This window comes from Protomyctophum parallelum (assembly GCF_964188405.1).
Source record: "Protomyctophum parallelum genome assembly, chromosome: 15".
Lineage (NCBI taxonomy): Eukaryota > Metazoa > Chordata > Actinopteri > Myctophiformes > Myctophidae > Protomyctophum > Protomyctophum parallelum.
Genome location: NC_139710.1, coordinates 38,583,400 through 38,611,331, shown reverse-complemented (window position 1 = coordinate 38,611,331; position 27,932 = coordinate 38,583,400). Strand labels below are relative to the sequence as shown.

The 27,932-nt window shown below is 43.6% G+C and overlaps 1 protein-coding gene across 1 annotated transcript; it reads left to right on the top strand.

Annotated features, from left to right (window-relative positions):
- The first annotated feature begins 65 nt into the window (after positions 1–65).
- p2rx7 (purinergic receptor P2X, ligand-gated ion channel, 7) lies at positions 66–27,275 on the top strand. The gene is made up of 13 exons (XM_083784556.1): positions 66–382; positions 1,251–1,401; positions 2,801–2,872; positions 4,186–4,258; positions 6,639–6,735; positions 8,209–8,289; positions 8,973–9,108; positions 9,265–9,401; positions 9,775–9,865; positions 11,484–11,549; positions 11,969–12,073; positions 22,971–23,078; positions 23,930–27,275. The coding sequence occupies exons 1-13, from the start codon at positions 264–266 to the stop codon at positions 24,482–24,484; spliced, it is 1,791 nt and encodes a 596-aa protein (XP_083640682.1). The 5' UTR covers positions 66–263; the 3' UTR covers positions 24,485–27,275.
- Positions 27,276–27,932: the final 657 nt, after the last annotated feature.

Genomic DNA, 27,932 nt, shown 5'->3' with positions numbered 1-27,932 from the left:
GTGTGTGTGTGCGCACTGCACTGACTGAATGAATCTGGCTGAAGAGAGTCACTGTGGACTGTGTTGGAGCACAGCAGTGCTCAGACAAGGGGGAGAAGTTAACTGATGGACTCTTTGTTATTGGCAAGGAGGGAAAGAAGAGAAAAACCACACAGCTGTGCACATGTGACCCACCCGGCCGCGCATAACATTACATCCCCACGAGAGGGCCGAGGAGGGATCCGGTGGAATGAGTCAGAGATTCCTTCACACTCACAAACAAAATGCCAAGCAGGCTACTTAGCTGTTGTCAGTACGAAACAAACAAACTGGTCAGGATAGAAAGCATCAGGCTCGGCTCTCTGAAATGGACACTGAACGGAGTCATTTTGATGTTTATTTGGTGAGTATATACGGCCATGATCCAGGCAATAATATAAATGACTTCTCGTGCTGCATAGCAGGATAAGGCACGCCTACACATCTTCATAGCGAGTGTGTAGCCTTCTAGCCTACTGCTACTGAAAGCTTAGAAAAACTAAAGAAAACTATGACTATCGTACCTTTATTTTTATTTTGTAGCCCCATTCCCACATAATTTAGTAATGCCAATAAAACAATTTGGGAAATTGCCTTTTTTCATTTAGTCAAGTGGTACTATAGTACTGATTGATTGATTGATTGATTGATTGATTGATTGAAAATTGTGTTTAGTTTGCAGAAAGTATACACGTCAATACAAAATCTGCTAAGATGAGGAAAAGCACTAAGACTTGTTTACATAAGGGTTTTGTTTAATTAAAAAGTACTATAACTATGCATCTTCTACACTACATTTATAGAGACAAGAGACAACATTTATAGAGAAAGTAAATAGTAACTAAAGTTTTCAAATAATTGTACTGAAGTAAAAGTACAAATTTTGGGTAGTAGAAGTAAAAGTATTGGAAATTGGAAATACTCAAGTAAAGTACAAATACCTCAAAATTGTACAGTACAGTACTTAAGTAAAAGTACTTAGTTACTTTCCACCACTGCATAGCAGTGATGCAATACAGTGAGGACAATAATAACTAAGGATTTTAAAAGCTCAACTAAAAGCAAGAGTGTAGAAGTAGGTCTTGAGCTGTGTTTTAAAAATGTCTACAGAGGCTGCCTGTCGAAGGTATAGTGGGAGTTTGTTCCACGCCGTCGGCCCCGTAGAAGCAGAAAGCTGCTTCACTGTGTTTTTAAATGTTATATGTGTTAGAAATCTATAATTTATTTTACAGCATGATGCTGCTGTGGAATAAAAGCTACCAGGAATTTGACTTGGTGGTGAGTTCTGTCACCACCAAGGTGAAGGGAGTGGCCATGATCAGCCTGCCAGGTGTTCTTGATGACGTGGTCTGGGACGTCGTAGACTACAGTGGTCCAGTGCACGTGAGTGTCTGAAGGGAATTGATTGATTGGTTTAAGTATTTGTTAACAGTTTGTACATTACAGTTTGTACATTTCAAGCACAACTCAATACAAAGACTGTTAACTGTGGACGACACCATACACTTGTTTACAATAGGATCCACCATTTTCAATTCATCATAATATTTAGAGACGTACAAATATAATACTTACCGGTATATATAGCCAAAATCAGGAAATCATCATAGAGGAGGTAAAAAGGAAAAAAAAACATACAGTGAGGGGAAAAAGGGGTGGGTGGGGGATTCCGATTTTACGGGGGCCAGTTTCGAATTGCAGCCGTCCGTAGGTGCCCTTTAAAGGTATATTCAGTGATTTCACTTAATTCAAATATCACTTTTTTGTTTTGTTTTGTTGTGATAATCCTCCCTACTATAGAGTGTGCTGGCCATATAAGGAGTTCCTCCCTGTCCCCAGTTAACCCCTGGGGGTCAAAAAACCTTAGGTTTCGTTTTTGACTCTCTATCCTGATTGGACGAAAGGCTGGGTCCCACAGCCAAAAACGAAACCTAAGGGTTTTTGAGTGAAATCACTGAATATACCTTTAAGAGTGATTTTGAAGTAGTCAAGGGATTCGCATGTCTTAATGACTGTTGGTAGGGCGTTCCACATTTTGGTGGCATAGGAGCGAAATTAATTTAGTCCCTTATTTGTGCAGAATCTGGGTTGCACATTTATTTATTTATTTGTTTATTTAGGCGGGACACATGGTTTGTTGAACTCCCTCTGGTGTTGTGTGTGTGGACTTCGTTGACATTAAGGAAGTATTTAGACAGGTACATGGTGGTGTGTCGAATCTTGTGGACCAGACCCATTGCAAGATGCTGTACTCTGTCGTCAACCCTAAGCCATTCCAGCCTCTCAAAATGGGCAGGGGTGAGGTGGGTTCGTGGAGTGAGGCCAAGTAGTAGCCTGACCAGGAAGGGATGTGTAAAAGCCTTTACCTCTAGACCAGAGCCATAGAGTAAAGATGTTCCTAGAAGCTTTGTCATTTTTGAATTGCAATCAAGAAAAGTAAAAAATGTTATTACATTTCAAATGCATTTAGTTTTTAGTTATAGTTATGTTAACTTATATGAACTAAATACATTGCACATAAAAAATAGAATAACATTTTAATACTAGTCATTAGCTAGTAGCTACATAGACTAAAGTAATTCCAGCGGGTCATGTTTCCATGTTTGGAATTGTAGCAGCTGAAATCAATAATCTAGTATTCTGATATTAACCTGTGGGCCACATTAAGGGATGGTGGGGGTCGCATGTGGCCCCCGGGCCGCCAGTTGCCCATATACAGGTATGGTTTCATCATCGGATATAATCAATTTGTGTCTTTCTTTTGTTCGTTTTTACTTTTTAGGAGAAGAATTCATTTTTCGTGGTGACCAACATCATTGTTACAAAGAACCAAAAGCAAGGGAAATGCCCAGAGGTACTTTCATATTATTATTATTATTATTATTAGCCTACTGTCGTCATCATCGTCATCATCACTACAAGTAATAACTTAGTTGGACAAATTTTACAGAATGGGTACAGTTCAAGGAAAGGAAATCTGCTACGAGGATAAAACCATAAGGGTTTACATAAGGGTTCTCCATTTTCAATTCATCAGAACATTTGAAAGACATACAAATATACACTTTCATGGAAAAATAAGAAGAACTCATCATATACACGGTTTGAAACCTTTACATTTTGAAACATCCTATTGGTATTAGTTATCGATCATGACATCAATATGTCAATCCGTGTTGATTTTGGTAGCCCCTTTGGATTTTAGTCATAGTCTCTTGAATAGTTTTTATTTAGTTTTCATCACATTTTAGTCACCTGGAATGTTTTTAGTGTTAGTCTAGTTTTATTCGACTAAAATGTATTTGGCCTTGCCTGTATTATCCCTTGATGCCGTCGTAATGAATGATTTTATGGGTGCAATACTTAGTTCAGACAAGTCATTGGTCCGACAAACGACAACCTATACCTCAAACCCTAACCTAACCATAACCGCAAGCACAGGAGCAGCGCATGTTCGAGCAGTTCCCGCATGTCGGACTAATGCGGGAATGTCGGAATTACCCTGAATTTACACTTACAACTTTTATTTGTTGACAAAATTGTCAACATCTAACATCTAACATCTTAGTTTTAGTCATCATAGCTTAGTTTTAATTTTGTTTCCATTTAGTTTTGGTCAGTGAAAAAAGGTAGTCGACCAACTATTAGTCATTAGTCAACAACTATGACCAACATTAGTCATAGTTTTAGTCGACAAATTCAACACTGGCCTCAACCACTGATCTCAATGCCTGCTAATCTTTCAGTGGTGCTGCTTACATTACAGCAGTACTGGAAAGTAACTAAGTACATTTACTTAAGTACTGTGCAATTTTGTAGTATTTGAAGTATTACTTGATTTCCAATACTTTTACTTCTACTCCACTACAACTCTGATCCAAAATACATTTATTTGAAAACTTTAGTTACTAGTTACTTTGTAGACTTTGATTATTATTACAAAACATACAGTAACCACTTCAGCCCTACTATATACATTTTGGCCATTTGAAAGCAACATATTGTGAGCTTTTGTATATCAAAAGACTTTTGATATACATTTGGAAACTAATGAAATGAGTAAACATTCTGCATGATATGTACTTTAATTTTGGTACTTTAAGTACATTTTGATGCCAATACTTTTGAACCTTTTCCCCATCACTGCTTACTGTACTTACATTACAGGTTCCCCCTGGTGGCAAACCATGTCGTACTGATACAGACTGTGAGAAAGGAGCCTGGGACCAACACAGCCATGGTACAGTACTGTTTTTGATTGCACTGCTTATAGTATTATACTGTACAGTTGCCCTTTTGTTGCTTTGTTGAATTAGCTCTGTTGAATTAGCCATTTGTACGAGATGAAGAGGATATCTGTCAGACATCAGACATGATGTTGCAACAACTTTCACTTCTCCGTGTTGAGAAAGGTCACTGTCACAGCCAGTCACTTCCCTTCTCAAATCTTTTACGGCTCTAGCAGTGATTCTCAACCACTATCATTTCAACAACCCCCAGTTTGACCTGCATTAGGCTACGGACCCCCATTTAATGGCATTTCTACCTCTGGGACAGAAATGTGTATTGCAAAATCAATGCTAATTTAACTCTGAGAGAGTGTACAAATGGAACCATACTCTCTGAGTTACAGACCCATAAGGGTCCATTTGGTTCCTATACTATCTATCATTTAGCTGGGGACTCCCTGGAACTCCCTCAAGGAAAATTGATTAAAAAGAAAATATATATATGTTTTCTTTTGCAGCTTTCGCCTTTATTTTATTTTATTTTTATAGAGGGACAGACAGTAGGCTGACGGTAAATGGGGGAGTGACATGCAGTAAAGTCCGTCGGGATCGAGAGTCGAACCTGCGGCACACTGCCAGACTCACGCTACCGGCCAAGGTGCCCAGGCCGCGAATTCTCCTTATACGTAACTGTCAGGGGTGCCCAAACCCCTTTTTGTTTTTCGTTTGGTACTTTATTTACAGTTTGCTAATAAACACAGTGGTCAACAGTAAAGTAAATAATTAATGCATGTCTATTGTATCGTAATTGTGGCGATCGCTTATTTAAAACAAAAGCCACCATATTAGCATTTGAATACCTGTTCTGAGAACACCCCCACCACCCTCGTAAAGGTGTGCCTATGTGACAAAACCACAGTCATGGAGGAAGGAAGCTCAGGGGTGATATTTTGTGTTCCTATTTTCTTCAGGGGTGCTTCAGCTACCAGGCACCCCCGTAGTTGTCGCCGCTGCCCCTGGGGGTCACTGGACCCCACTTTTGTGTACATACATCTACTGATGCCTAGTCTGGACACATCCTCAGTGATGTTCCTGGAATCTTAGGGTGTTTTGGGTCTTTCAACATCATACGCCCTCCTCCAGGTGACCCAGCCAGGGTTGATCAGACCCCAGCTTGTGTCCAGACGGCTAGCTAGCTACCATGACTCCAAGGCTCCCCTCTTTTGAGCCACAGCCATCTTGAGGCTCTCTCTGCCGTATCAGTGGTACTGCGGATGGCTCTCCTCTTTCTCTCTCCCTCGATGCCTAAGCTACTGAAGGCTCTGGCCAAGGACGGGCTGCAAAACCTCTGCATCCAACGTCCACAGGGAAACACCTTGCTCTCCAACCAGCCTGCTGGCAGTCGCTGACCAGTCCTGCATACTTGGAGAGCTTCCTTTCAAAGGTTTCTTCCAGGCGATCTTCCACGGGACTGTCAGCTCTAGCAGCACTGCTTGCTTGGTGGACTCAGACACAAGGACAATGTCTGGTCGCAGGGTGGTGACTGAAATATGGCTGGGGAACTTCAACTGATGTTCAAGATCCACCAACAACTGCCAGTCTCTTGCAGACATCAGGATGCCTGCAGATGTTGTTCTTCTGACAGGAGTTGGCTTGTCCCCAGCTCTGACAAAGGCAATGGTTTTGCCCACTTTTAGAACCTTACACGCCCTTTCAACTTGTATCATGTCTGTCTTGGGTTGGAGTCAGTCAGCATCCTTTAATTTAATACATAGCATTAGTTACTACTGTGTGTTATGGATGCACTACTGTCTCATACAGTGACAAATAAAGATTGTATCTTATCTAGCAGTTGTTTAGGAAGCATTGATTCCAGTGATAGCACTCATTTCAGTTTTTAGAGGAAATTAAATGGACAGAACTTTTGCACAGAGAAGATCAACAACTATCATAGACAAAAGACTCCTGCACATTAGATTGCAATCGGCTATTTTCAGAACGCAACAAAAACAAAAAAAATCACTTGTCTTTTAGTTCACCTGCATCTCTTCTCCCCCAGTCCCCCCTAACATTTTAGCCTAGTTTTTATTTGTAGAAGAAATTGTCAATATATTTAGTTTTAGTCATCACAGCTTAGGAAAAAAAAAAAAAAAGATTGACGAACATTTTTCGTAGTTTTAGTCGACAAAATTACGTCCTTAACTTTAAGAAGAGAACATTGTGAATGGCGTGCAGGTTACCAGTAGTGAGGACCACACACAGGCTTCGTGTGTCCGTATGTCCCTATGTGTGTTTGGAGTAGGAACAGCTATGTCCACTACAGTAACTATAACAATAAAAGTAGAGATGCACCGCTCACTTCACACAGGTGTGTTTTTTGTCCTCTTCCAGGGCTTCAGACCGGTTCGTGCGTCAAATCTGATGTGATGAGAAAGACCTGTGAGGTGTCAGCGTGGTGCCCCGTAGAAGCCAGAAGGAAACCGCCACGGTAAACCCCAATCCAATCAACAATTACTCAGTGTGGTGCCCTGTTGCCCCTGTTTTAGCCAGAACAAAATTGCACACGATTCAAAACAACAACAATATTTTGTTCGTAAAATGGCAGTGGCTCAGGGGTAGAGTGGCCAGTAGAGGGACCGGATGGGAACCGCCAGGTTCCCAGTTCAACCCCGGGACTCCCCCAGAGTTAGTTTTGAAGTGTCATTGAGCAAGACTCTGAACCTCTAATTTGCCCTTTGTTAAATCCCACCCCAAAAAGCGATTGTCCAATGCCAATCCAAATAGTTTAGCAACTGTTGCTATGCAGGTCAAGATTTCGTCACCTCATAGCTGTCAATGTTATTTTGCATGGCTTTGTAGTTTGTTGTTGAACATATACATGGCTTAACGTCATGAAAGTTACACGACTGACCCACCCAGGTGATGGCAATAATACTAATGACCATAGTCTTACCGTGCAACATGAAAACATGAAAACTGATGCCATGCACATTTGTCCAGTGCATAGCCTACTGCAGGCCTGGTTGAATAGATATAGAAGACATTTTGATGGGCTTGCTACTGAAATGATCGATTATTTATATGGAGAAATCCCGTCATTTAATGGGGGAGAAGATCAACTTGTCCTGGCTCCTCACTGCTAACATGCCTATTGGACAAGGACGGGTTGGGGACGGACTTAGCTAATTGCTCCCGATGTGCAGGTTGGTGCCTTGCATGGTTTCCCCTGCCATGGTGTGTGGATGTGTGTGTGAGTGGGTGAATGTGCATGTAAAGGTGTATGTGTGAATGGGTGAATGGAATGCACAATCTATGTAAAGGTGTATGAATGTGTGTGTGAATGGATGACATTCTGCACAATTAGTACTTTTACTTTTGGTACTTTAAGTACATTTTGAAACCAATACTTTTGTACTTTTACTCAAGTTCATTTTGAATATTGACACTTTTTAAAAAACAGAGTACTTTTTCCACCACTCGTGACGTAGGGCGCTTATGACTCATCTACTTAATGTTCCTTGTATCTGTGTGTCAAAAGTATAGTTGCTTGACATTAGTGTGACAGTTTCTGACCGAGGCTAAGTCATTCTTTATTTTTTTATGTTAATTTCTTCATGTCATATGAAAGCATAGCTTCAAATTGACATGTTGGTTGTTCAGTTTGACCCACCAGTTTTGGAGAAATTACATTACTCCTAGCTACTAACATACTAACATCACTAACATTACTCCTAGCTACATCTTTTTCATATTTATTTCAGCTCTGACATAATTATTTCAGACATGCTGTAGTATGTGAAGAGTCTGCCTGTGCTATTTTTTTCTCCTCTCCTGAACAGTTAGTTTTACCGCCAGCCCATTACTCTCTCTGTATCAAAAAGAGCCACATTTAATGATGGAATGCGACACACAAACAGCAAACAAGCAAACAAATACTCAAAGTGATTTTCCTTCCATCTAGGCCTGCTCTGCTGGCTGCAGCGGAGAATTTCACAGTCCTTATAAAAAACAATATCAGATTCCCAGCATTTAACTACATACGGTGAGTATGCTTCATGGGTGTTGGTGACATTTGAAATGAAGCTCTGAGATTAGAGTCATAATAATATTAATTGCCATTCGATGATTTCAAGTGCCATCTTTCTTCCTGTAATGCCTTCACCTTAACCAAAATATTCAAATCTGAATGTAAACATAATTATGCCAAAGAATACAATACATGAAAAGCTGCAACTGTAGGCACGTCATGACGAAATACATTATTATTATCATAGTTGCAATATTCAACGCAATAATAAAAAATTTGAATTTGAATTTGAATACTGTACCTGCCAAGTCTGGCGTACCTCTCTGTTGTGAATAACCCATTTAGACCTGAGGACGATTCTACAAATGTCGTTCTCAAACTATTTCATGTCAAGGACCCCCAAAAATACATGTAATTGGCCCCCATCTGAAAATATGTTGTTCCTGGGACCCCGCAGAAGCAAATATTTGAGTGAAAAACGTTCGCTCTGAAAGAATATGCATTCAAAGATTTGCGCCACATTTTCAGGACTTAAAAAAATAGCTACAAGCTCGTAGCACGGCACTGTCTCGGTGCCACACTATGAGCTTGTAGATCTCCTATATTTCAACAGCTAAAGTCTAACATAATGCTTAAAACACCAAAAGGGGTTTTCCCGTCCAGAATGGGTTTTAAGGGTCTCTCTTTTGACTTAACAGAAGGAACATTCTCCCAAACATGAACGACGCGTACCTGAAGAGTTGTCAGCGGAGAAACGACCCCCTGTGTCCCATCTTCAGACTGGGGGACATCGTACGAGAGGCCGGGGAGACCTTCTCACAGATGGCCGTGGAGGTGATTCTGTTTCTAAATTCTGTTTTATTCAATAAAATACTCTCAAATGTACAACACACACTGTAAATGTGTATGAATGGGTGCCACTGTCTCCCTGATCCCACCTATTTCTAAACCAAGGTGTTGTGCTGTCTGTCTTCACAACAATGAGCACAGGGTGGCGTCATTGCCATTCAAATCAACTGGGACTGCAACCTCGACCGGTTCATGCAGAGATGTTTGCCTAAGTACTCGTTCCGACGGCTGGACGAGAAGGAGAGCAACAGGACACTTTACCCCGGCCTCAACTTCAGGTGACGATCTTTATTAATGCATTTATGGTGTAGCTTACCACCCAAAAGAAAAAAGAAAAAAAGACCATTATGGCATCAAAAGTACGGTAGTCAAGAAATTATACAATAGAAACTGGTCTCGCAAATTAACTACTACATTCTAAGTGCTTATCAGTCAGGGTGGGGTGGGGGGGGGGGTCCCCAGTTCAAATATGACTATTTTGGCGGGTCCCCATCAAATATGAATATTTTGGGGGGTCCCCAGTTCAAATATGATTATTTTGGGGGGTCCCCCAGTTCAAATAAGATTATTTTGGGGGGTCCCCACTACAAATATGATTATTTTGGAGGGTACTCTCAGTGTTGCATTGCTGTTACTGTCTCTGATCACCAGGTTTGCGAGGTATGCCTCTGTGAACGGAGTTGAGGAGCGCACGTTATACAAAGCATTTGGAATCAGGTTTGACGTCATGGTGTTTGGAAAGGTATCGTACTGTATGCTCTTCTTTTTTTATCCCACGATTTTGCAACCCATTCCTTTCACCCAGTGTCAATTATCTAATGTAATCCTGGGTGCTACACTTCCTTCTATGCATGAGGAGTCCAAGCTGCTTCTTTTCACCTGACGGGGGGAGTTTCCCCGGCCGGACGTAGCTCGTGGAAGGAACACATTATTCCGACCAGTTCCTTTCCCCTCCATCAAGCGCCCCAGCTGGCCAGGGGGAGGCAGTATAGAGACCAGGATTACTGCATGTTTTTTGTGAGGGTACCTACCCTAGGGGACATGGAGAGAACATGCCGCCAGCACCCACAGCGTCCCCAGTGGGAATCAAACCCAGGACCTTCTAGCTGTGAGGCGATAGCACTACTGACTGTGCCATCGTGCCCCCAGTACTGAATGATTCTACGAATCTAAGCCTAATTTATGTCTTGTTGCATCATAGCGGTGCCATTCGTCATAAATAACTGATTTCCAAGTGATGGAAATCAGTTATTTACCATGGGTGACGAGTGATTTACCGCATTGTCGTGATTGAAGTACAAATTAGACTTCAGTAATCCTGGTCTCTAAACTTCCTCCCCCTGGCCAGCCGGGGCGCCTGATGGAGGGGAAAGGAACTGGTCGGAATAACGTGTTCCTTCCACATGCTACGTCCGGCCGGGGAAACTCCCCTCTGTCAGGTGAAAATAAGTGGCTTGGACTCCTCATGCAAGAAGGAAGCATGAGGTCAGTCCGTTGCTCAGAAATGGGTTACAAAAATTGTGGGATATTTATTTTTCTTCTTTTTAATGGAGTGTATTTCTTTTTTTTTTTGCAGAAAAGACACTGTTCACTGACAAGTCAGGTTGCTATGCTATCTCTATGCAGAACACAATGGTTTTCATTTATTTGCACATCATATCAAGGTGATTAATAAAAAAAGAAATACACAAATTCTGATCCATGCAGGAAGATACTGTACAAAAAAAACAAACAAACAAGGGAATAATTGTATAACTGTAATATAGAAAAAACAAATTAAATTTATAAGAAATTGAGAATGACAATTACTTGACTGAAGTTCAGAAATTCCACCAATTCTTTGTGTATTGTTTGTATTTATTTATGATTACATGCAGAGAGAATGACATAAAAAAAGGAAAGGTAACTAGCGATATTGAACTTTAGCCAGTCGGTGATTGATTGTACGTATGATTTATTGGTGGCGGGACAAACTAGACTTATATTAAATTGTTTATAGGATCAATAAAAACTATTCATCCCTGTACCGGTAGCCGGTAGGTATAGTTTTCCCCACTCAATTCATAATTAACGTTCCAATTTTCAAGCTCTGGCTAATGGACTAAAAACCAAAAAGAACTGAACCGGTTCCCATTGGGAACCTACCAGTAGAAAAGGGGCCTCAGAGTTACAGACCCATAAGGGTCCATTTGGTTCAAAACTATCATTTAGCTGGGGACCCCCTGGAACTCCCTCAAGGACCCCTGGGGGTCCCCGGACCCCACATTGGGAACCACTGGTCTAAGACAATGATGTGTCACTGTGTAATGTGTATTTCAATGACATGCTGGTGTAAATCATTGTGTTCTGTCCCATTTAAGGCAGGACAGTTCAGCTTCATCCAGCTCATCATCTACGTTGGATCAACGCTGTCGTACTACGCCCTGGTGAGAGATGACATGTCAACATTGACAGTCTGTTGACAAAACAAAAATGAACAGGGAACACAAACATGTTCAAACATGTAGTCTTAGTCAACTAAATGAACACTGCACATTGGCCTTGATTCATTCAACTGTATTCAATTTGATTTCATTGCTTCCACATTGCATCGACCCGTGTCCCGAGTACACTTTAATCGGCACCGAGACTATACCTCCATCTGGTCCGGAGAACGGTTGGGTGATCCGCACCGAGGACCGGTCAGCTAGCGCAGCAGCATTCACACTGACCACAACATCTGCCCAAGTGGTCCCTGGGCCCAAGTGTGCATCTGGGACCATAGTGTGAATCTGTCCTAAGAGCCACGGTGAACTAAATACCTCACGCCGACATATAATGATGTGTTTCCTCCTCATACCACCAGACCACTATGCTCATCGACTGGCTCATTGGAACCAGCTGTTACACCATAGAGGCCAGACAAAACTACTCCGAGAAGAAAGTAGAGCCGGTTCATGACAAACAGCAGGTAACTAGAAAATTCGCAATTTAAAAAAATTGCAGAGTGTGGTTGCCGCAATCGTTGATTTTGTAACCTAGTTTTCTTTTCAGCCAGTGCCAATTATCTAATGTAATCCTGGGCGCTAAACTTCCTCTGCCAACCTGGGGGGGCAGCGACTGACATCATGCCTCCTTCTATGCATGAGGAGTCCAAGCTGCTTCTGAATGTCTCTCCTTATAATACAAGTGGAATCATTGTCTATCCATGTCAAGCTGGTCTATAGCAGATTTGAATGCTATATTCATTATTTTGGGGACAACCCAGTCAAGGACCCCACTTTGAGAAGTACATAATCTCATTCTGTATCATGAAATATAATAATTCATTAATATGCATGGTTAATCTTGCACAGTTCTTCCCAAACAATGAAACACAGTGTCTAACGTAGTTGCTCATGCTGTGACGGTGAGAGGACGAAGTCACCGTTCAATGAGGAAAAATGAGGAGGCTCACTACCTTCAGGTTTCTCAAAATGAATAGTTGTAATGCGGTTCATCCTGCAGTTGCAGTCGGATGGTTTTCCTGCGGTTGCAGATGACTACAGTGTGCAGTTCCCACAAAGTTGCATCTACTTCAGTGTGTTTCTCAGTCTGTCAGTGATTTCTGTAGTGAAACTCCAAAAACCTATGTTACAGTGTCAGAGTGACATATCTTTAAAAACAAAAGATTGTTTTTTTTGTGGACAAATGAAAGACTGAGAAAGACTCTGTTTGATCAAAATACATTTGACCATGTTGACTTAGTGGTCCGGGCACACTTGGCTCTAAAGTAGCTTGACAGTGCATTGTGAGTTTGAGTCCTTTTTTTACTGCATGTCGACTCTGCATGTGTCCTGTCCATCAAAAGGCAGAAAATCTCTCTTTCTTTCTCTCTCTCTCTCTCTCTCTCTCTCTCGCTCTCTCTTTCTGTGGACACTGGCATGCATCCACTTGAGATTGAACTGTTTTTATTTTCCTTTGCCGTTTGTAGAAGTGTAAATGTAATGTGTTACAGCAACAATGCTCATTGTTTTTTTCCTATTAACAGATCACACTTCATTCAGAAAAGGTTATGTACCAGTCGAAATTAAATATTGTAGCCGTAGATCAGAAGAGGTCCATATAAACTCAATGGAGAAAAAAGTATTTCCCCCTCCAATGTCTAAACCGGAAGAGCAACTGACGTCACGTTAATAGGGTCTATTAGGTTTCAAAGCTCACACCATAGCAATTCGGCCAATAGGAAAGCAGCTCACATCACCAGATGGCTGAACCAGGACTCGCTTCTGGCCAATGGACGGCGACGTTGTGTGCGTGGCGGCCATCTTAGATGTAGTTTTTAAATAACAATAGCTTTCTTAATTTGCAACCGATTTTCAAATGGTTTGGTTTGTTATAAACGACAGAGACGTCCGCATTGCTTTTAGAACTTGCTTGATTGAACCACCCCGGACATGTGATTCAAATTTGACCCCTGTGATTATGCGTAAGTGATTCGGAGGGGATTTAACCCCCGAAATTCATGTTTTTGCGACAAACGGTTACATTTCTCGCATTTGCGGCGCCCCCTATGGATGAAAATGGAATTGCTTTTAGAACTTGGTTGATTGAACCACCCCGGACATGTGATTCAAATTTGGGATGGATTGGACATTCCGTTCGTGATTTATGGCATTTTAGTGATATAGACCCCTTCTACTAACTTCGGAAGACGATTACGGCCGAACGATACGCACTACCAAAATTCTGCAGTTGGTGTTTTAATCGGATAGGTCCAGTGATCATGTGTGCCGATTTCTGTGAGATTTGGACAAAATCTGTAGGAGGAAAAGCAAAAAGTGTGTTTTGGACAAAATTCAAAATGGCGGAAAATCTATCATGGCGGTAATTTTCATTTTACGACCTACGGTTCAAGAGTTATAAGCCAAAAGGTAAAGTGGGCTGTTATAGCGCCACCATGAGGCCGACCGATACAATTTTAGTGTTAAATAATTTTAGGGATAATGTTGAATTTATCCTCCAAGTTTTGTAACTATAGTGATTACAGTCTCCGAGGAACAAATACTTGAATGTGAATTTTTGCCTTTTCCCATTCATGTCATTGGGGAAATTTAATTCACTAATAAGTTCATATCAATTAAACTATACAACATTTATCTTAACAAAATACAAGCACACTATTCCCGATTTTTCCGGTCAATTTGACATATGGCTCAAGTGCATATAGCGTACAGAGTTGGAGGTATAAAGCGTCAAACTAAAAGACTACTCCAGTGAAATAAAGTGTTACAATTACAAGAGTCTGGTTGCCCATTCGGGCAACCACACTAATGAGACATTGTGGTTGGTTCCCAAACCTTTTCATGTCAAGGACCCCAAAATTGACCCTAATTAGCCCGCAGACCCCCATTTGAAGAGATACTGGGACCCCCATAAGAGAAGATGTTTACGGCCCTAGCAGTGATTTCCAACCATTTTAATTTCAAGGACCCCCAGTTTGATATGCAACCGACCATTTATTTGCCGCCCCCCATTTAATGTTAATTTAATAAATGGATAAATGGAACCAAATTGACCTGTTAGTGTCCATTTAGTTCCATTGTGGTCCTCTGTATAATATCGGAATCGGTCAGAATCGGTATCGGCAGATATGACCCTGTTGTTGTGGCTGATAATAATTTACCAATAAATTACTCATGCCGGCAGGCTAAACCTGGGAGCTAAAACAAACTGTAATGACGCGCAATAAAACAATGATAAAATGATTCATATCCAATCAAGCTCAAAGTTTAAAACGTTTATATAGCTCAGTGCACAAAATATTACAATACAATAAATAAATATATATATATGCAATAAATATGTGCAAAGAATCTAATAAATAACAATCAAACAGTGAGCAAACAAAACGTGAATGAATCAAGCTAACAAAGTATATGTGCGGTCAACAAAGTGTATCCTCCCAGCTCACCCTGCCTCCAAGTTCAAACAGCCTTAGGGGCGAGCTGGTTCAGACACGCATATTTGTTGACTACCAAGGGCCACCCACAGACGCTCCCACCAATAACGGAACGTCAATGCGGTGCCCACACCCATCACCAACCAAGTGACAAAATACTGTAGCTAAGCATTCTTTGGCTCCTACATTCCGGCCCCTAATTAAGCCTTGCATTAATTAACTATTATTAATTATGTAGGAGCCCTTAATTAGCCTTAGCAAAGTTACAATAATTCCAAATTATAAAGTCAATGCAAATTAATTCAGAATAATGCATCAATTCTCTCCATCGATAGGATCTCCATTCCTCTATAAACTCTCCATCTGCAAAAATAGAGATAAAGAGAGGATTCGGAGTATGAGCGCCCCGAGTAAGACTTCATGGCTCCTCTGCTTCTTGAAGAAGACAGACTTTAGTAATGGGCCTGTCCAGGCAGCTGGTCTTCGTCTTCACGCGAATCTGTCGCACCAGACCCTTCTTATCTGGAATTGCCTGCACAACTTTTCCTGTCAACCATGTGTTGCGAGGTGCAGATTCATCCACCACGATGACCAGATCTCCAGGAACAAAGTTCCGCTGGACGCTCTGCCACTTCTGGCGCTCTTGAAGCTGTGGGAGGTACTCCTTCACCCATCGCTTCCAAAACAGGTCAGACATGTATTGTACCTGTCTCCAACGGCGACGCACATAGAGGTCTTGCTTGACGAATACCCCTGGTGGTAGTGAGGGCTTAGACCTAAGAAGCAGAAGATGGTTGGGCGTCAATGCTTCCAAGTCATTAGGATCAGTGGAAGCTTTAGTTATTGGTCGGCTGTTCACAATAGCCTCAGCTTCACAAAGGACCGTATGGAGGCCTTCATCATCAAGATTCTGGGTCTGCAAGATGGAATTCAGCACCTTCCGTATGGATCTTATCAAGCGCTCCCACACTCCGCCATGATGGGACCCATAGGGGGGATTGAAAACCCACTTGATTCCCTTCTGCAGGAGCACGTCACTGATCTGAGCCTGGTTCCACCTTCCAATTGACTCCCTCAACTCACGTTCACCTCCGACAAAGTTTGTACCGTTGTCTGAACGCAACTCCAACGCCTGACCACGCCTTGCCACGAAGCGTCTAAGAGCGTTGATAAAGGAGTCAGTGTCAAGAGACGCTGCTACCTCAAGATGCACAGCTCTTACAGCCAGACAAGTGAAGATGACCCCGTACCTTTTTACTGTACATCTTCCTCGCCTAACTTCGAAAGGCCCAAAGTAATCCACTCCAGATCGAGTGAATGGCGGCTCGTCAGGTGAAACCCTGTCAAGAGGGAGATCTGCCATACGTTGATGTCCTGGTACTGCATGCAGTCTACGACAGACGACACACTTGGACAGAGTCTTCCTTATGGCAATGCTGGCTCCAGGGATCCAATATCTCTGGCGCAGATTCGACAGCATGTGATTACGTCCACCGTGCCCTGTCTCTTGATGAACGTGACGTAGTAGAAGGTCGGAAACGTGAAGGTCCTTGGTCAAGATAGCAGGATGTCTTGCCTCCTCTGGCATAGCTGCTCTACCAAGCCTACCCCCTACTCTCAGAATGCCACCTCCCAGAATGGGGTCAAGCCTGTAGAGATGACTGGTCTTCTTCACACCTTCCCCTTTCTGCAAGCTACCTATCTCCTCTGAGAACCTTTTCCCTTGACAAAAGCAGACAATTGCAGTTTCTGCTTTGTCAAGCTCTTCAACTGAAAGAGGACCCTTGGCGGCTTGAGCTCTGATGGTCTGCATCTCCTCGTGCACCTTCTCATCCTCCAGACCAGACTGGACAAGAAGCCTCCTCTTCTGAGCCAAATCCAACAACAGTCTCCTAAACCTGAGAACCCAACCAACCATCTTTCTCAGGCGGAACCAAGACGAGAAGTGGATAATGAACTGCGTGACCAAGTCTGCCTGCTCATCAGCTTGGATCGCATTCACAGAGGCCACCATCTTAACTTCAGGATCCTCTAGAGAGACCTTTCCAGCAAGATCAGGCTGTGCCGGCCACTCCGTTTCGGGTTCAATAAGGAACTTGGGTCCTGACACCCAAACGTCAGACTTCAGGAAGGATTCCACTCTGGTCCCTCTGGAAGCCATCCGCTGGATTACTCAACGTGTCAACGTATCTCCACTGAGAAGGACTGGACATTGAAAGTATCTCGGAGACACGATTTGCCACAAATGTCTTGAACCTTGATGTTTCGTTCCTGATGTATTTCAGTACGGAGGTACTATCCGTCCAGAACACTGACTCCAGTAGTGGCATTCGCAACTCCCTTTTCCAGAGCTTATCCATCCTGCTTGCCACCACTGCCGCTGTTAACTCCATGCGAGGGATGGTGATGGATTTCAATGGGGCAACTCGTGCCTTACCCATTACAAATGCACAGTGGGCTTTCTTGTGGATGTTATTCAGCAACAGGTATGTGACCGTGCCATACCCATCCTCGCTAGCATCCGCAAAGTGATGCAATTGAGCGGAAGTGACTTCTCCAAACTTGGGAGGTTTCAAGCACCTGCACATGCGAAACTCTTCGATGAGATGAAGCTCCTCCAGCCAGACTGTCCACTCCCGGACATTGCTTACTGGCAAAACATCATCCCAGCCCAGCTGATCCCTGCACAGGCGTTGAAGTAGCTTCTTGGCGCTCAGCACCACAGGTGCAAGAAACCCCAACGGATCGTATATGGAGCTAACGGTGGACAAGATCCCTCTCCTCGTCAGAGGTTTGTCCTTGAGTGTGATCTTGAACTTGAAAGCATCCGACTGGACACACCAGTGTACGCCCAGAGCCCTTTCCACAGGCAAATTGTCATTGTCCAAGTCAAGATCCTTGACATCCACCGCTCTTTCCTGTGGAGGTATGGCTGCAAGCACAGCGCGTCTGTTGCTAATCCACTTTGTTAGCTGAAAGCCTCCTTTAGCACACAGAGCACGAAGTTGGTGATATAGTGACACTGCCTCCTCTTCGGTGCCAATAGACACAAGACAGTCGTCCACATAGAAATGATGCAGAACTGTGTCCGCAACCTCTGAACCGAACTGATCCCGGTTATCCTCTGCACATTTCCTTAATGCAAAGTTTGCACAGCTTGGAGAAGATGTTGCTCCAAACAGATGTGCCAACATCCTATGCTCCACCAACTCCTGGCTGTGGTCACCATTCGGCCACCAAAGGAACCTCAATAGGTCAGAGTCTGACCTTGGTACTTTGACCTGATGGAACATGGCTGCGATATCAGCCATAAGAACAACTGGCTCTTTTCGGAACCTGCTCATGACACCAACCAGTGAGCTTGTCAGATCCGGGCCTTGAAGAAGTTGTGCATTCAAAGAGGTTCCTCGGAACGTAGCTGCGCAGTCAAATACGACCCTCAGCTTTTTCTTTTGTGGGTGGTATACACCATGGTGTGGTATGTACCACACCTTGCCATCAGAACGACCCAGATCCTCAGTTGGCACCTGCTCAGCATAACCACTGGCGATGATCTCGTTCATAAAGTTGGTGTAGTCCGTATGGAACGAACCGTTGTTGTCAAATCTCCTTTTGAGAGCCAGGGTACGCTGCTCAGCAACCTTCCTGTTGTTCGGCATTCTGACATTATCTTGTCTCAAGGGTAAGCAAATGTGGTAATGACCATCAACTAACTGTACAGAGCCATTGACAGACTCCATGAAGTTCAAGTCTTCCCAAGACATTCCAAGCTGTTCCTCCTGAACACATTCAGGGAAGTCTGCCTTCATCTGCTGCTCCCACAGCTGGTCTAGTCTTGCGACTGCAATCCGATTGACGGTTACGTCATGGCTCGTGTAAGTGGTATCAGTAGGGCAGTCGCCCCTAAGAGGACCATTCACGGTCCAACCCAACATGGTTCGAATGGCGTAAGGACCGCCATACTCACTTCTGACCACCTCCCATGGCTCTAGAGCCTTGGGGACGTTGGTGCCAATAAGAAGATCCACTCCTGAGTCGATTGCTGTGATGTTTATGTGCGCAAGGTGCGGCCAGTTCCGCAGATCTTCCTGCCTAGGAATGTTGCCTTGGTGGACAGGCATGCACTTCTGCGTGAATATTTCAGGTAGCTCACAGAAACAGTCTGTGTCCAGCCCAGCTACCTCCAAGTCCATCACAATGTGACTGCCCACCACCTTCTCCTGACCCATTGTCCGTAGGAGGATATCCGACCTTCGTCCTGAGAGGTTCAGCCGTTTCATTAGCCCTTCTGTACAGAAAGTAGCCGAGCTTCCAGGATCAAGGAAAGCATAAGTGACCACTGTTTTATGACCCTTCCTAGACTTCACTCGAACCGGAAGTATAGCAAGTGTGCACTCACCATCTCCGGCCCCAGTAAGACCGCTGGACTGAACTGAGATCAGAGCACTTTCATCTGCTGTTCTCTTTTCGCCTTTGGCCTGCATAGGACCTTCCCAGTCTTTGGAATAGATATGCAGCATGCTGGGATGTTTCATACCGCACACCTTGCACACCAGGCGTTTGCGACATTGTTTGCTTTGGTGCCCAGTGCACATGCAGCCAAAACACACCCCTTTCTCTTTCAAGAAGGACATCTTATCGATGTGTGTCTTCCTTTCCAATAAGGAACACAGGTCCAAGGTGTGACCTGCTCCACAAAGCAAGCAAACTCCAGGTGAGCTCCTCTCTCTATTCCATCCAGTGTCCTTGTCCCCTTCAACTGTAGCGACAGTGGTCGCAAAGCTACTTCCCCTGGGTTTAGAAAAGGACTGGGGTTTAGTAGTTCTCGATACTGCCGGGGAAGAATCCTGTAAGTCTCCAAACAGGGGGTCGCTTGCAATCTTCACCTGCCATTCGATGAATTCAACGATGTCGCGAAAGGTGGCTCTGCGGTGGTTCGTCTCCTGCAAACTGCAAGCGACATCTCTCCACTTATCCCTTAGCTTATAGGGTAACTTCCTGATAACAGTCTGCATGTTAGCAGGAACATCCAGCTCATATGTGGATTCAAACTCTCCCAGAGCATTGAAGCAGGACCGCAGCAAGAAGCTGTAAGATTGAAGCGTGTTCACGTCCTCAGACTTTAGCGCTGGCCACAAGAAGACCTTGTCCATGTATGCCGAGGTGATCTTCAATGAGTTGCCAAAGTGTTCTTGTAATAAGGATTTGGCCTTGGCATAGCCATTTTCGGAAGACATATGATGACAGCTCCGAACCATGTCTCTGGGCTTCCCTTTGGTATACTGCTCGAGAAAGTACAAACAATCCTTGGCGCTGCGAGTCTTCTCCTCAATGCAATGCTCAAAGGCTCTCATAAATGTTTGGTATTCCAAAGGATCACCGTCAAAGGCTTGAATGTCACGGCGCGGGAGAAAGAACAACGACTGCTGTTCAGCCAGCAAAGAGGTTATCTCGTTTTGTTTCTCCAAAACAGAGATCAGCTGACCATGATTGGCGCTGCCTTGCGATAAAGGTGCAGAATGGTGTGACTGCAGCTGCAGCTGGGGATGTACTTGAGGGTTATACCCTCCACTTTGTTGCACCCTAACCGTCTCTGGCCTTGGCTGAGGCTGGTATACTGCAGCGTGAGACTGCAGCCCCATGTTCTTCACATTAGGTCGAGAATCCAATAAAGGTGGACGCGATACTGGCTGCTTAGGCCTAGCGTCAAGCAAATGGGAACGTGACTGCGGTTCACGTATTGAAGCATGATGAGATGGATGCCTCCCTGACACAGGCACAAAGGTCTCAGCATCAACATCCAACAACGGAAACCTTTCTTTCCTTTTCTCAATGTAAGAATTCATCCCATCTGCCCTACTGGCTGCAGCACCAGACACTCGAGAGCTGCCAGAAACCTTCAAGACACTTATTTTAGCCGCAGATGCTGCTATCTCAGTCTCCAACTCTAGCTGCTCTTTCTTTCTTTTGAGCTGCATGGCTTGCTCTCTGACCTGCGCCTCTTGCTCTCTGACCTGCGCCTCTTGCTCTTCCAGATCCTGTTTCTCCTGGAGCATATTCAGGCGAACGAGAAGAGCTGCCAAGTCTGCTTCTGCCACTACACGTGCAGATGCAGTAGTTGAGGCGGTGGTACTAGTGGACCTACACTTACTACCTGCAATGCTCTTTTCCCTTGATGCTTCAACTGCAACATTTGAAATACTATCATCAGGGTCAATGTCATCAACGACTGAGGCTACCACCTCATCCTCATCGCCTTCTGCAACACAAATAACATCATCGTTATTTACTTCATTCAATGGTACAACATGAGGTGTGTGTGACTGACTAACTTCCTGTAACTGAGCTGCACTTTGAAGTGGGCCATTAATGTCTGAGAGCCATTTATTTGCATTTTCAATGAAAACCACTTTACGTCTGTGTATGTTCGAAAACCAAGTATTTTGTCTCTCTTGTTCTTCCAGAGGAAGTAATGGGATGACAGAATCATGCAGATAGCTCGCTTCATCGTACAATGCAGATACAGTGTGAAGATTAAATTGAACTGTTTTTGCATTGTCAGTGTTTTGCATAAGGTCAGTAATTGCTTTTACAAGACCATCAATTTTATTAACCTTAGCTTTTCGTTCCTTTTGAAGTTGTTCCATTTTGTGTAATAATGCTTTGGCAGTGAGCTTTGATTGCCTTTTCGGTTCACTTGTACTGGCATTAGAACCTGGCCTAGATGAATTTAATTCCATTTCGAATTTGCGTTAAATGAATCAAAGTACAAAATCCTTCATCCAACTCAAAAGTCAGCATATACACGTTGCACAGTGACAGCCCTAAATAGTATGCACGTGTGTGAATGTAAATGTAGTCATTAAAAGAAAGCTATTGCTCCCCTCTAAACTTCCTGATAAATTTAAACTATCAATGCAGACCCTATGTCTTCAGCATGTAACGATGGGTATTTATGTGCCTATATATCTCAATTAAGAGACGGCACTCCCGGGCCACCCGGTCAGCGGGTATTATAAAGCGGGCCGACCCGTTCATACACAGGAAAAACAATAAACAATAGCCTAAAACCGGAGCTATAGGCTAAAGCCGCTTCACCTATAGGGGAACAATAGAATGTGTGTGTTTGTGTGTGTGCAACAGCTGTTTGGGCTAAGCCGCTATGCGAGCGTGTAACGTGCCGTCGAGTGGACTCGATATACGAATGGATTAAACAAACTATAGAGGAATACAACATATACTGCCGTGGTGCGCACCAATGCACGTTCCGTTGTCTAAGCGTCGTGGGAAACCAGGTAGGCTAAACGCCAACTTCCCGACACCAACACCAACAAGATACCGTTTTGTTGACAATGTTGTGGCTGATAATAATTTACCAATAAATTACTCATGCCGGCAGGCTAAACCTGGGAGCTAAAACAAACTGTAATGACGCGCAATAAAACAATGATAAAATGATTCATATCCAATCAAGCTCAAAGTTTAAAACGTTTATATAGCTCAGTGCACAAAATATTACAATACAATAAATAAATATATATATATGCAATAAATATGTGCAAAGAATCTAATAAATAACAATCAAACAGTGAGCAAACAAAACGTGAATGAATCAAGCTAACAAAGTATATGTGCGGTCAACAAAGTGTATCCTCCCAGCTCACCCTGCCTCCAAGTTCAAACAGCCTTAGGGGCGAGCTGGTTCAGACACGCATATTTGTTGACTACCAAGGGCCACCCACAGACGCTCCCACCAATAACGGAACGTCAATGCGGTGCCCACACCCATCACCAACCAAGTGACAAAATACTGTAGCTAAGCATTCTTTGGCTCCTACACCTGTCATAATTTCATAATCGTGTACCCCTAATTCTGGTGGAATATACGTGATGAGACAGTGGTTTTCCTTCTTCGGCTTTGTTCCAGTGCATACTCGCTGTTTCCTTCGTGGATGAGAATCACATCCGACTGGTGCGGAGATCCCATAAGAAATGCTTACAAGACGTCAAGCCCATGTCCATACAGCAGTACAAGGTCAGCACCAGTGTTGTTTTTGGCTGGAAATTTCTATTTTAGTTTTAGTCATATAGTCTCTTGAATGGTTTTCATTTAGTTTTAGTCACATTTTAGACACCCGGTATGTTTTAGTGTTTAGTCTAGTTTCAGTCGACTAAATGTCATACAATTTTAGTTGTTTCTAGTTTTTCTAGTTTTTATTTGTTGACAAAATTGACAGTATATTTAGTCTTAATTTTAGTCATTATGGCCTAGGTTTTATTTCGTTTTTATGTCGTTTTTGTCAGTGAAAAAAGGTAGTCGACGAACATTTTTCGTCATGGTTTTAATCGACAAAATCAACACTGGTCAGCACACACACAGATATTGAAGAGTGTTGTTCCAAAATAAAAGGAGATTTTACACTATATAAAATACCAGTGACACAACGTTTCATACAATTTAATTAACATCCTATCTAACAGTTATGCCTATACTATGTTTACAGTTATCTATATATTTGTAAGCACTTGCCGTAGCACTTGCACTATAGCCTCGACAAACTTACAGGCGTATGCAAAGACTAAACTTATGTAATTTAGATAAGCATTGTATGTACATGGCACTCTATAGTGTACAGTATACTCATAGTTTCATTGTACAGTATTCTACTGTTACACAGATGTTAGGTTCTTAGCTTGCTTATATGCTTATGCTTGATGACTATTTCTATGTATTTGATGTATTACCATGTGTTGTTCTTGCCTACTGTAAATCGCTCTGGATTAAGAGCGTCTGCTAAATGTCTAAAATTGTAAATGTAATGCATTCGGATGAGGCTCTTACATTTGGTGTATTTCTTGTGCTGTCTGTGTTACTGTGAACCGAAGGAGGATGCAGGACGCCTGGCCATGGTGGGCGCGTTACAACATGGACTCACCAACGTGGAACGCCAGCCCCGGTCCCACCCTCCCACCCCGGTTCCCAGCCCCAGCCCCAACCCCACCTCTAGCCCCATCTCCAGCAGCATGCCGGGGCCCAGCAGTGGTCCGGCTCCGGCCTGGTGTAGTTGTGGCTGCTGCGGCCCCTCCTCCGTCCTGGTCCAGGAACAGCTGTGCTGCAGGAAGACCCCCGGCCCCTGCATCACCTCTTCTCCCGTTTTCGAACAGGTGGTGACCCGTCGCTCGCTGCTGGAGGCCATCGCTCTGTACCGCGACCCGCTCCGCGATCAGGTGGCGGCAGAGAGCACCGATGATGGCGCCTTGTTGCGCCGCTGTGCGTACGGCCAGTACGTCAGCTGGAGGTTCGGTGTGCCGCCCGCGGACACCTACCCCGTCGCCCCCAGCTGCTGTGTGGCGAGGATCAGGAAGGAGTATCCCAGCCCAGACGGGCAGTACAGCGGGTTCAGACCTGCCGCGACCGCAGCATCGCTGGGCTTACTCTAAATTAGTGGCTCCCCAAACCTTTTCATGTCAAGGACCCCCAAAATGACACTCATTAGAACGCGGACCCCTATTTGAAATATATGCCAAGGACCCGTCCCCCATAAGAGAAGATTTTTATGGCTCTAGCAGTGATCTTCAACCATTTTCATTTCAAGGGCCCCCGCGGTTTGACCTGAATTAGGCTACGATCCCCTATGTTATGTGGCATGTCTATCTCTGGGACCCCAATGTATATTGTAAAATCACTGTTAATATAACTCTGAGTGTACAAATGGACCCTAACGGGTCCATTTGGTTCCATTTGTACACGAAGAGTTACAGTCCCATAAGGGTCCATTTGGTTCCTATAACTATCATTTAGCTGGGGACCCCCTGGAACTCCGTCAAGGACCCCACTTTAGGAACCACTGCTCCAATTAACCCAATTCAATTCAAAGGGCTTTATTGGCATGAGAAAACATACATACGTTTACATTGCCAAAACAAAAAGTGGAACAATACAATCAAAACAGAATTTATGTACCGTAACCCACTGACTGCAAATGAAGGGAATGCATCACTTCTCACGCGACACAGTTTTCTGCACATCAAGGGGAGGGACTTTCGCTAGTGCTGCACAATTAATCAATAAAAAAAAGAGTCGTGCAGCACTGTAGTTGGCGGTCCAATTAATTTCAGGTACTCTTATGTTTTTTTCTACAAGAGAGAGATGTTTAAGTCAAGCTCTTTGATGTTGTCTGTTTAAAGCCACAAGCTGGTTGGCTCCAGGTGACACATTTTGATTGTAGTAATGTTCAGCAACTACAGACACATGTTTTCATGGAAAATAATGAGAATCGTGTGAGAATCGTGATCTCAATTCTTGTGAAGGAAAATCGACATTCACATTTGAGCAAGAATCGTGCGGCACTACCTTTCACCCACGAAGGGAGGGACTTTCGCCCTATAGTTCTAGATCGCGACGGAGGGGCGAATTTGAGCCACGAGAGAAGCCACCGAGCGAGCTAAAGGGAGCGAGTTGCCGCGTCGCATCGTTGCAAAGTTCGCTTGAGCCGACTCAGCCTCGTTGGAGTTGCGATCCGACAGGCACAGAAGAGTATTAATCCTTGCCCCCATAGACTACAATGAACACAGCGGAGCACTCCGTCCATACCCCACTGACGGCCCCGTCTCACCCAATCACAAGCCACGGCGCTCCTTCCAGCCCCTGCCTTCGTGGGGCAGAAGAAAACCATAGAGTAATAAAGACCGAACCGGAGCGTTAGACCCTTCCGCTATTAATTTCAATAGAAGTTGCTCAGTGGCGTTTTGAAGCACCCGGAATACTGCCGGAAGTACAATTATAACTCATATATAACGCGGAAGTTTAGCCTAGCCTAGCATGACGCACGTTACGCACATGACGTCATGAACGTCCGTCCACCTCCAAGAAAATTCTGCAGTTCCACTTTTCGCCAGTAGGTAGTGGCAGCTTCAATGTTGGATAGCCTTAATTACCGTGCCTGACTGCCATTACGGAATACACTGTACGAGTGTACGCAATCCTGTACTCTTGAGTGTACTATAATGGACACTGAGGATTTAATTGTGTAGAGACTCATTCAGGAACCCAAACAACGACACTACTAAGTTCAGTACATTAGATAGGCCTGCAGTTTGACTTTGCTAACATATTAAAGATGGATTGCCGTGATTTTTGTACTTTTTCTGTTTTGTATGTGTCTATGGAGTGTACTCAGGACACCTCCCCCTTTTTTGCAAAAACATATAGAGGGTATGAGCGTGACATCATCATCATACCCGGAAGTTATGCGGGAACGCCTACTGAGTGGCCTTGACATACATACAAACAGAAAAGTCCTATCTGATTGTATTTTAGGTTAAACTCACTTTGCCACTCGATTTGCCATTGACTTTATGCATGCGCATACCCTCTATATGTTTAGAGGATTTAGAACACTTTCCTGGGGTCTTTATGTGTGTAATAGGCTATGTGGTTTTAGATATTTTAGGCTCACTTACTTCCTGGACTACATGTTGTCTCAGTAAGACAACCCTCCCCCTATCCACAAGGAGGAGCAGTGCACCAAAGCATTATGGGAATTGTAGTCCAGGAAGGAAGTGAGCCCAGTGTCCATGGACACTGAGGAAATCTAAAATATCTAAATGTTCCAAATGTTCTATTACTCCGTTTTTCAACTGCAAATACTTCAAAACGTCCCTGTTGTTTAATTTGTATTTGTCTTTTAATTCCTGAAATCTTAAGCAGTTATTATTTATAATATCTGATAACTTCTGAATCCCATGTTTCCCAGTTCAGTTGAGCATTTTGAATTGTTATTGATGGGTTGTTCCAGATTTGTATATGTTTAGGGATTCCTATATGGCCTACTATCTCTTTCATATTTTTTACATAGTTTGATGTTTTGATTATTTTCTTGGGGAAAAGGGCTAAGAGTAAACTATGTGGTAGCCTATGTGGTATGTGGTTGTAGCTGGTGGTTTTCAATGTCTATCCATTGTTCCTCGTTTGTTTTATTAAAGCTGCTATAAGCAATATGTAAAAAAACATAATGACCTTTTTTTTTTGTAGTCAGACAGCCAGCAATGGAGGAATGGTTAGAACGCTCCCCCAATAAATGTAGTCTCTGTGACACATCTAGGGGCCGCAATCTGCATTCAAAGATGTTCCTAGAAGCTTTGTCATTGGTCGAAAAAACCCGGTTGCAATGACTAACCAATCAGAAAACAGACAGACCACTCTGGTCTGGAAACGGCACATCCTTTTACCTCTGACCCCACTGGAGGGCCCGCCACAAAGTTGCGGGCCCTCCACTGGAGTGAGTGTGGAAATATAGTGGCCCTCTGGAGTGAGTGTGGAAATATAGTGGCCCTCTGGAGTGAGTGTGGAAATAGTGGCCCTCTGGAGTGAGTGGGGAAATATAGTGGCCCCTCCAGCTTCAAAGTTGCCCACCCCTGTTCCCTGATATGGGAACAACTGTGTTTTCTTTGAGAACCTGTCCTGGAGAGTTAACATACTGACTGTTTTACCACAGTAACCACACGAAGGCGCTGTAACATCATGGTAGCGAGAGTATAGTCCCGCGAGACCTGGGGGCGGGAGTTCATTGTGTTATGGACAGTGTTGCCATGTCTGCTTATTATAAGCGACTTTGGGCTTGTTTTTCTATGAAGTTGCGCTTATGTAAATATTGGCGTTCTTTTGGGGGCTTGTTTCTAAACTAAAGTGCAGTTGATTATTTTGGACTCGTTTCAAAATGTTGTTTTAAACCAGTGATTCTCACACATTTCCATTTCAAGGACAGAAGGACCGCCAGATTAATGTATTTCTCCAACTAAAGGCCCTGCAACATCTGTACGGACCTGGGACCCACAATTTATTGTAAAATCAATGTTAATTTAATTCTCATAGAATATATGAGGAACC